The sequence below is a fragment of the Ictalurus furcatus genome, chromosome 21 (genome assembly GCF_023375685.1).
Source record: "Ictalurus furcatus strain D&B chromosome 21, Billie_1.0, whole genome shotgun sequence".
Lineage (NCBI taxonomy): Eukaryota > Metazoa > Chordata > Actinopteri > Siluriformes > Ictaluridae > Ictalurus > Ictalurus furcatus.
Genome location: NC_071275.1, coordinates 3,974,902 through 3,985,510, shown reverse-complemented (window position 1 = coordinate 3,985,510; position 10,609 = coordinate 3,974,902). Strand labels below are relative to the sequence as shown.

At 38.9% G+C, this 10,609-nt stretch overlaps 1 protein-coding gene across 1 annotated transcript; it reads right to left on the bottom strand.

The window, feature by feature from the left end:
- On the bottom strand, window positions 1-10,609 carry isy1 (ISY1 splicing factor homolog). The gene is made up of 11 exons (XM_053653484.1): window positions 10,539-10,609; window positions 10,225-10,247; window positions 10,028-10,079; window positions 9,662-9,727; window positions 9,181-9,223; window positions 7,624-7,736; window positions 7,352-7,469; window positions 7,127-7,249; window positions 2,457-2,575; window positions 2,053-2,139; window positions 1-1,692 (listed from the first exon to the last, which is right to left on the bottom strand). The coding sequence occupies exons 1-11, from the start codon at window positions 10,539-10,541 to the stop codon at window positions 1,585-1,587; spliced, it is 855 nt and encodes a 284-aa protein (XP_053509459.1). The 5' UTR covers window positions 10,542-10,609; the 3' UTR covers window positions 1-1,584.

Here is a 10,609-nt window from a genome sequence, read left to right as displayed (position 1 = left end):
CTTCATTGCCAGATTTGTTGGCTCATACAAGTCGAATCAAAATGCCATTCGTTAACTTTTGTGCGGCTTGGTCTGAAGATGTCATGTAATTTGGTGAAATTTGGACAAGATTTGTAGGAGGAATGGCAAAAAATAGTTTTTAAACAAAATCCAAGATGGCCGAAAATCTAATTAGGAAACTGAGGTCATAGGGTCAAGTGTACTCTAGAAATCTAGGGACACCTGGCATTGAAATTTTGGCCACACGGTTCTAAAGTTATAGGCATAAACATACTTTGAAATTTGGCCAAGATTTTACCTGTTCTTGGCACTACAGCTTTGGGAGCTTGGGACCCAGATTTGGTGAATTTGTAGCCGAATGTGTCCTGAAGCCGTGTTCCAAAATTTCACAACTTTTTACCATATGGTTCTATGGGCTGCCATAGACCCCCTAGGCAGAATAACAATAAAAAGCAGAATCCGTAGATAAACAATAGGTTCCTTGCATCATTGGTGCTCGGCCCCTGAAAAGCCAAAGAACAATAGGGTGCTTACACACCTTCGATGCTTGGCCCCCTAAAAAAACACCACCACAAAAAGAAGCGCACAGCTCCAGGTCACAAACTGTTCCTCCAGTCCTCTAAATTAACTGAGAAAAGACCTCATTGTAAAACAGACTATGAAGCCAAGTAAATACAAAATCAACCAATTGTGTAGAAAAATTTTACTGGTCCAAAAAATTTAAGCATTGTATACAAAACATATTTACAAATAACTGTTTGCTCTTGTTTATAGTCAACAACATATTCCCCAAAAACACACTATATGGCCAAAAGTATGCGGACACCGGAACACCACAACCCATATTTGGGCTTCTCCAAACTGTCGCCACAATGTTGGAAGCACACAATCATATAGGATGTATTTGTATGCTGTAGCATTACAATTTGCTTTCACTGGAACTAAGAGGCTCAAACCTGTTCCAGCATGAAAATTCCCCTGTGCACAAAGTGAGCTCCATAAAGACATGGCTGGTGAAGAAGAACTCGAGTGGCCTGCACAGAGCTCCAACCTCAACCCCACTGAACACCTCTGGGATGAACTGGAACACCAACTGCATCACAGGCCTCCTCACCCAACATCAGTGCCTGCCCTCACTAATGCTGTTGTGGATGAATGGACAAACCCCCACAACCACATTCCAAAATCTAGTGGAAAGCCTTCGCAGAATAGTGGAGGTTACTATAACAGCAAAGGGAGACTAAATCTGAAATGGGATGTTCAATACGGGTGTGATGGTCAGGTGTCCCCAACTTTTTGGCTATACAGAGTGTTTGACATTTGGAAATGGTGGTATAATCACACCATAAAAACACTCCTCTCATAAACAGAAATGTCAGATGTATTGGCATATTTGAGCCACTGCAATGCATCTTACCAGTTTTGTGGAGTTAGTCAAGTGCACATCAAAATGGATTCAAGGGTTCCAGTTTTTGAATGACATACACATTTACAATTCATCACCTGAACCCCCTCAAAAGAATTAAACGCATGAACTTGCTTGATGGTAAAAATCCTGATGCCCATACACGAAGACGGGTATCATTACAAGCCGAGCAGCGCTTTAGCTTCTTCACTTTGTGCCATTAAGCTCTCGCTGGCGTACTTCTGGAGCAGCTCCATCTTCTTTCTTCTGACCAAGGCTTCTTCAATCTGTGGTGAATCGATTTAATCATTAAAGTGCAGGCTTAATTTTTTAGCTCAAATTAGAAGAATTGATAGTTGACAAAACAATTGTCCATTTTCTAATGCTATGATTAAAATTGATTGACAGATTATCGTATATAGACAAATAGAACTTTGTTACTATGATGTGTGCCGTTTCACTGAATGCTTGATCGTGATGCAGTATGCGTAAAACCAAATGAAATGAACTATTTGTGGCTTTTCACAATTAATTATGTAGGCCAAATTATTGAATATTTTGTATGTAACTGTGCAGCCCTGACCAACGCACCCCTAATTCTACAGCGATACGTTCTGTTTGATGTGTTCTGACATGCAGTTTCTCACCTCTTTCTGTGATGGCACAGGTACATGAGCAATAAACGTTTGTGCTCCATCCTCCCCCTCCATCGGATCCCTCATCTCATCATCAGACTACAAATAATAAAAAAAAAGAATACAAGTTAGAACAAAGAACACTCAGTGACCAACATATTGTCTAATAATAACCAATTTAATAAATCAATCATTTTGAAGAACTTGATTGGATGGTCAATGATAATAATTTGGGGGGAAAAAAAATGTATAGCAGACCAAGCATTTTGGCTGCTGCTCTTTCTTTCAGAAATTTGAACAGTGCATGCCCACAATCCAGTATAGTAGCCGTCATGAGACACCCACAAGGTACAAACTGAATTTGCGGCATCGCAGTTAAAGGCATCAGATGTATGGTGTTCTGCATGTGCCATTACCTCATCATCTTTGACAGCATATATGTATTCCTCCTCTTCTTCCACCTCCTTCGCCCCTCCACCCCCAGCCAAACGAGCCTCTTTTTCTGCTTTCCACTTCTCAACAGCCTCTGCTATTGCTGTTAGAAAATAATTAAATACAACAGATCAATACTTCAACAACGTATACAGTCATTTGAAAAAATAAGTACACCCCATGGAAATTGTTGGCTTTTTTTTTTTAAATACATATTTGGACAAGCACAGATTTGATCCTCTTTGAAACAGTGCCTATTAATAAAGGTGATACACTATCAAATGACACATAATAGTGACATTTTGTAGTAATTTTCACAATTTAAATGAAGAAAAAACTAATCAGTCACATGGGAAAAAGTAAGTACACCCCATACATTTATCACATCTTCAAATCCATAAAATTTGAATCAGGTGTTCAAGATTGGGTGCCAGTGATTAGAACCTGCTTGGGAAGTGCAGGTGGAACCTGTCTTATTTAAACCCCTTTCATATCTAGTGTCTGGTTTTCCCTTTTCTAGGTGAGGTGTGTGGTGTAATCATGCCAAGATCTAATGAGTTCTGTAAGGCCTTCAGAAAAAAGGTTGTGGATGCCTAGAAGTTTTGCAAGGGATTTCAAAAGATCTCCAAATTATTTGAAATACATCAGTCCACTGTAAGGAAAATAATCTACAAATGGCGCAGATTTCAAACGACTGCCAATTTGTCCAGGACTGGCCGTCCCAGCAACTCCAGCCCAAGAGCGGACCGTCTGATGCAAAAAGAAGTCTCTAAGAACCCTAAAAGTTCATCACAGGATCTGCAAGCAAGTCTTGCAACTGTTGGTGTGAAAGTGCATGCAAATTTGACCTGCATGGGAGGCGTGCCAGGAAAAAGCCTTTGCTAGACTACAGTTGCCAATGAGCATATAGGCAAAGACCAGGCCTTTTGGAATAATGTGCTCTGAACAGACGAATCAATGATAGAGTTGTTTGGCCACAGTAACATCAGACATTTTTGGCACAGACTAAAGACAACTTCTCAGAAGAAGCACCTCATACCAACTGTGAAGCACGGTGGTGGAAATGTATGGTTTGGGGTTGCTTCTCTGCCCCAGGGAATGGACAGCTTGCATTCATTGATTCAACTATGAATTCTGCATCATATCAAATAGTGCTTGAAGATAATGTGAGGTCATCTGTGCAAAAGTAGAAGCTGAACCGAAATTGGACCCTTCAACTAGAGATGCACCGATGTATCAGCTGATAAAGGCCATTTTTGCTATCGGCCGATGGTTTAAAAACATCCGATGATCAGGGCCGATTATATCCCGTCAATCAAAAGAGGGCGGGGAAACACACCGATTTTATAAAGATGATGTCTCTTGTGTGGAATGATGACAGAAAACTGCAGTTTGTAATCTCTGTAAGCTCTGCACTGCTAAAAAATTTTGCACCGGACGCTGCGGCAGTGAAACGAGTCCACCCCCCATCCCCAGCCGCTACTACCACTGCTCGTTCTGAATTAAAGGGCCAGTACACCGTTGAAAGATTTAAATGAAGACGAGTTGTAAAAAGGTATATATTGCTATTTATTGCAAAGAAAATCATTTGTAAAGTAGTATATTTCATATGTAGTTAATGTTAATGAGTTAATATCATCAAAAAAAAAGGTTTATATTAGGCCTATATATTACCAGTTTAATGTTAATAATGAAGTAGAAATGCTTGTGTTTGTGGTGAGTGAATGTGAGATGAACAGGAGGTTTTTCACAATTCAGTCAATGTTAATATGAATTAATAACATTCACCAAGTTAAGAAATCTTACTTTAATCTTCAGAATTGAGTTCATGTGTTAATGTTAATTAGAGTGATGTGTTTTATGTTTATGAGATCAGTTACTGTGAAACAACTTGTTGAAATGGAGAGAATAAAGTTTTTATTTGCATTTCTTTCAGAATTGTGGAATTAATTATTATTTATTTAAAAGAAGGTATAAAAGGCAGAACGATCGTTATCGGTATCAGCCGATATCACTCTGAATAATCGGTTATTGGTGCATCTCTACTTTCAACAGGAAAATGATCCTAAGCACACTAGCAAATCTAGTAAGGAACGACTCAAAAAGAAGAAATGGAGGGTTATGGAATGGCCTAGTCAAAGACCGGATTTAAATCCCATTGTAATGTTGTGGGGGGGTGTGAAACGGTCAGGACATGCAGGAAAACCCTCAAACATCTTGTAACTGAAAGAATATTGCATGGAAGAGTGGTCAAAAATTCCAGCAAGCCTGGTGGACAATTATACAAAACACCTACAAAAAAAAAAAGTTATTTCTGCTAAAGTGGGCAATACTAGCTTCTGAGGCCAAGGGTGTACTTACTTTTTCCACAGAAGAATCTCACATCTATTGGTATTTCTGTTGAATAAATGATTGAAACAGCTCATTTTCCTTGCGGTTTTGCTCAAGTATATCACCGTTATTGATGGGCACTGTTTCAAACATGATCAAACGTTTGCTGGTCTAAATATGTCAACAATTTCCATGGGGTCTACTAATTTTTTCACATGACTGTATTTACTTTAAGTGCAACATACAATACCTTGCATAAGCATTCACCACTCTAACATTTTTGACATTCTGTAGTGTCAAACTATATGGACTTTGGATTTGGGATTATATGTCATGACTACACAAAATAGCCAATAATATTAATGTGTTTAGGGGGAGGGGGGGGGGGTAGGTGGAGATGATCTCATTAGAGTAGCAATCAAGAGGCCAAGTTTAACTCTGAAGAAGCTGGAAAGATCCACAGCTCAGATGGGGGGGAAACTGTTCACAGGACAACCACAGCCCAGATGTGGTGTGATGCTCCTCATCAGCAGGTACTGGGAAACTGCTCAGAATTAAGGGCAAGATGGGCCAAATACAGGACAATCCTAGATGAAATCCTATTCTAGTCTGCAAGAGACCTGAGAAATTAGCCACTTAAAAAGCTGCTTGAAATAATATTCTGCTTCAAAATATTAATTCTGATATTTTAAATTAAATATTCGAATATTTCCTGAACTGAATCCTTGCACCGCTATTTAGATGTTATGTGTCACTCAGTGTTGTGTTCTTGGAACGTGCAAAGTTCTTATGAGGTACCTTGACTGAAAATCCTCAGGTCTTTCTATCTGAGCCAAGGCATTGTGACTGAAGGTCACATAGTACTGCAGCATAGCTGACTGACTCCGGCTCACATTTTCACACCAAACCTCAAGCTGCACGTCTGCCATTCAGATAATTAACCCAAATAGCAAACACATGGCTGGGGATATGACCAGCATGTAAGGCCTCAAGTCTCTCATTGTACACACACAAGGACACCCTTTCTATCCACATCATTATGTGGACAGTCTGGTGTCTTTCATTGAAATTGTGAAAATGTGTGTGGACTGTAATGAAGTGAAATCACGTTTTAGCAGTAGTACGAGTGCCACGTGGTGAGATGCCTTTTCCAGAGGCACGAAATAATCAAACTGGGTTTGTCACTCATTTAACTGGTCATGATTGTAATTAAACTGCATGTGAGACACAGCCTTTTTCATAATGGGGTCGTAACATTAATCCAAGATCCCCACAATCCTTGATACATAGGACAACTGTGAACAACAATTTTTGAACAAATGCTTTTTGAATGTTCATACTACATACAATATTTATATTGCGTAGAGACAAAAATCCACATTTTATGCATATCAATGTTTTGCTTTTACTTGCCTAATTAGTTGAAATATGATGGTTTCCTACATTTTTCTGTTAAATGATGAATGAAAATGGCTCTGAATGATAAATGCGCACTTATGGCATGTGTTAACTGTTTAGATATGTCCATCCGTCCATCCAGTTTCCATACCGCTTATCCTACACAGTGTCACCGGGAGCCTGGAGCCTGGAGCCTATCCCAGGGAACTCGGGGCACGAGGTGGGGGACACCCCGGACTTCACACACACATTCACAGACTATATACATTTTAGAAATGCCAATCAGCCTATAATACATGTTTTTTGGACTGGGGGAGGAAACCAGAGTACCTGGAGGAAACCCCCAAAGCATGGGGAGAACATGCAAATTCTGTGCACGCAGGGCGGAGACGGGATTCACACCCACATTCCCGGGGGTGCGAAGCAACAGGCTAGCCACTTAGCCACTAAGCCACTGTAAACCCCCCACCCCTCCCCCCAATTTAGATCTGTATCAGCGTAATAAAAGAATTTGTAACGTATAAAGTAAATGTTTTAAACAGTGATGGGACACGTACAACATTTTTTAAATATGTAGCTGAATATAATGGCAGTTTCTTAGGAATATATGCACAACTTGGATACAAAACACCATTGTGCTGCACCCCATATAGCAAGAATATAGAGCAGATGTATATTTCTACATCTACGTCTGGCTGGCCAAGAGAAGGAGAAAATACACTTATATATATATATATATATATATATATACACACACACACACACACGTCTTGATTCCTCAACAACATTTGGTGAAAGGGGCTGTTTGTGTACATTTTTGGCAGAACTATTCCAGCCAAAACTTTTAACAGATATAACAAATTCCTTGCAGAGCACTCCATCTAAAAGAGTTGTTGTTTTTGTTTTTAAATGCAACATGCCCTACCTTGTTTCTCATATTCTTGTTCCAAGGGCACTAACACACCGTCGTCCTCATCTCGGTAGCCATAATACTCAGCATCGATGTCCTTCATTAGCTCACCCCTTGTTTTTCTGGGTGGTGGTACAGCTATAAAGGGCATCATAAGGTAAATGACGCACGGTCCAGAGACTTGTAAAAGCAAATGGATACGTTTAGGATTTTACGTTTATCATGAAAAATTTTACTCACGTTCTTTTTCAAATAGCTCTCTGACTCCAGGTAGTTCTTTTGCGGCACCAAAATATTTGTAGCCTCTGTTTCCTGGCACTTCTTTGCCCTCGTGATCCAGCATCTTTGGCCCGATTCTCTAATGCACGTGCAAACGAAATTCAGTACAACATACAGGAAGTGTTCCAAAGTAATTACTAATCATTATGCAAGTAGCTATAGCTATAGAGTTATATAGAATTGTACTAGGAATTCTTCTATTTGTTCATGTAGGGTGGATTTAGAATATTTACTGCATAGTCAGGGCCTCCCAGTTCTTTGATTCGAACCTCCCAGTGGCCCTTCTCACGGAGAAGCTTGTTAATTTCATCATTCATGTCTCGGATCTTGAATTCCCCTAATCCAGCTGATTCATAAAAAGACATGAGGATTATATAGTTTCATCTGTAATGGTGAAATGTTACGGCTCTGACTGAACAACACAGCAATAAATATACAGTCCCCTCCGAAAGTATTGGAATGGCAAGGCCAATTCCATTGTTTTTGCTATACGTTGAAAACATTTGGGTTTGAGATTAAAAGATGAATATGAGATTGAGATAACGGACCAAAATTTCAGTTTTCATTTCCTCGTATTTACATCTAGAGGTGTTAAACAACTTAGAACATGACACCTTTTGTCTGAACACGCCCATTTTTTAAGTGATCAAAAATAATGGAACATGTGACTGACTGATGTTTCTTGGTGCCCAGGTGTGCCCTGTTAAATTGATTGCTTAAAGAGTTAGTAGCTCTGAATGTCTACTCGTGGTTTGAGCCCTGGGTTTCACCTGTGAAGACTGCATTTGTTGTTAAAAAGGATAAACCAACATGAAGACCAGAGAGCCGTCTATAGCAGGAAAGCAAGCAACTCCGAAGCCGAGAGAAGAGGGAAAAATCGATCAGCGCCACTGCACAAGCATTAGGCATAGCCAATACAACAATTTTAAATGTCCTGAAAAAGAAAGAAACCACTGGTGTACTAACAACCCGACATGAAACAGGCCAGACAAGGAAAACAACAGCAAATGATGACAGAAACATGAGAGAGCGGAGAAGAAAACCTCCAAGACAAGTCAGTGACATGAACAAACTTCACATGGTAGGGGTGAAGGTATCACAATCCATGGCTCGAAGAAGACTTCAAGAGCAGAAATATAGAGGCCAAACCACAAGATGAAAACCAGTCATCAGCAGTAAGAATCAGAAAGCCAGATTGGAATTTGCAAAGAAATACAGAGATTAACCACAAAAGTTCTGGAACCAAGATGAACCTCTACCAAAGTGATGGAAAGGCCAAAGTGTGGAGAAAGAAAGGATCTGCTCATGATCCAAAACATACAAGCTCATCTGTGAAACATGGTGGAGGTAGTGTCATGGCTTGGGCTTGCATGGCTGCTTCTGGAACAGGTTCACCAATCTTTATTGATGGTGAACAAGCCTGGCTTGTTCTCTCTCCACTCTGGCTGTCTAAACCTAATTACACAATTTGCATCATTTTCCAATTTTATTATAATTGATGTATTCAAAAGTAAAATTGCTGTAATGCTGTATGTTTAATTCCAGGTTTTAGTCGCTGAGAATACATCCAACACCTAAATCTACTTAAATGTTTGTTTTTTTTTTAGCTGACCCACGTGTGGTGTGGTATGATGAAGGAAAGGAGCACTGAATGCATGTGTCATATATGGCAAGACTTTATTTTCACAATTAGTTAAAGTATGCGTTAATTGTATAATTAAATCGAAATAATTGATTAACATTCGCAGCACATACGTAGCTTCTGAGCCGCTGTATAATAAAGTACATACCGTTCTGAATTTGTGCCACCTTCTTTGAAATCTCACTGATGATCTACAAGAAAAGTCAAGAGTCAAAATTTTAGTGAATGGAAATGTTGTATGTACAGTAAGTGTGCACATTGATACAGACACCTGACTCCTGGGGTGCACTGATTACTGATTACAAGACAAAAGTTCTTGTTGCAAATTTTAAAAGACTTAAAAATTATTGCATGCCCATCTAACCTCACTACAAACATTTTGAAGCAGAACGACGCAGGATAGAAATTTGCTATAAAACGATACAGGATAGAAGATTACATGATTTAAAATAAACAGAGATTTTCACCAAACTGCTGAGTTTACAATTCGAATATGAACAGGATATTCTGAATAATAATTAAATAATAATACATTTGGCTTGGCAAAATTCTTTGTGCCTAAACACGGCCAATGCTCAGAGACACATCATAGAGTCCTAATTAAATATGTACAATAAAAGTTCTCTTACCTGTCGTCTCCACTTCTCTGCTTTAGGCAATTCGTTGCATTCTGAGGCAAGATATGGCCGTCTCTCCTGTAATTGTCCCGCAAAGCAGTAAAATAGTAGTTAATATGATTGGATCAAGTTATTGTACCAATTACAGTGCTTTTAACAATTATAACATTATAACAAAGCAGATTTCTAGAAAAAAAAAAACATAGGTTTTTATCCCTAATGAGCAAGTCAGAGGTGACGGTGTCGAGGAAAACTCCCCGAGATGACATGAGAAAGAAATCTCAAGAGGAATCAGACTCAAAATGAAGGACATTTTCTTCTGCACAACCCTGGATACTGGAATTATAAATCATTACAGTATAATGATTAAACAATTACCTTCACTTTCCCTTCTTCTAGTTGAGCTTGACGAAACCTGGCCAAGGCCGTCCTGCAGAGGAGAAAACAGAGAAGGTGTAAACAAGTGCTCAACTAGTAATGAGTAAATTCTTCAACAACATAACTACATTGAAATGAACCAGACACTCGGATATATAGATATTGGATATATAAATACAACACAAGTCAATACTTACATGGCCTTTTCTGCGTTTCGAGCCTGTTTTTATAAAAAAAAACAAAAAAACAACAATACATTATTATGATGATTACATTGCTACATTATTATTTATTTGTTATTATTATTATTATAACATGGCATTACGTTAAGCTAACTAGCTAGTTCACCAAGCAAGAGATATGTGTTTCTTTAGAGAGAAATTCAGGTGAATTACGAGTACCTAAGGTCTCAAAACGTTAAAAAAAAATCATTAGCCACTAGATTGTAGCCATTATTGAGTTATATATATATTTTTACCCATTTATCAGTTGTATATAATCGCATGCTTACCATGGTTGGGTTTCAGAGCAGACACCTATACGTACGAGCGCGACGACGCCAAAAGATGACGCAACCAACCA

What these genes read in the sequence shown, in the direction of transcription:
- isy1 (XM_053653484.1), bottom strand. An exon ending in TGGGAGGCCCTGACTATGCA is followed by an intron (nt 7,470 to 7,623) that starts GTAAATATTCTA and finishes CACGTGCATTAG; the next exon opens with AGAATCGGGCCAAAGATGCT. An exon ending in ATGCTGTCAAAGATGATGAG is followed by an intron (nt 2,140 to 2,456) that starts GTAATGGCACAT and finishes TATTATTTGTAG; the next exon opens with TCTGATGATGAGATGAGGGA.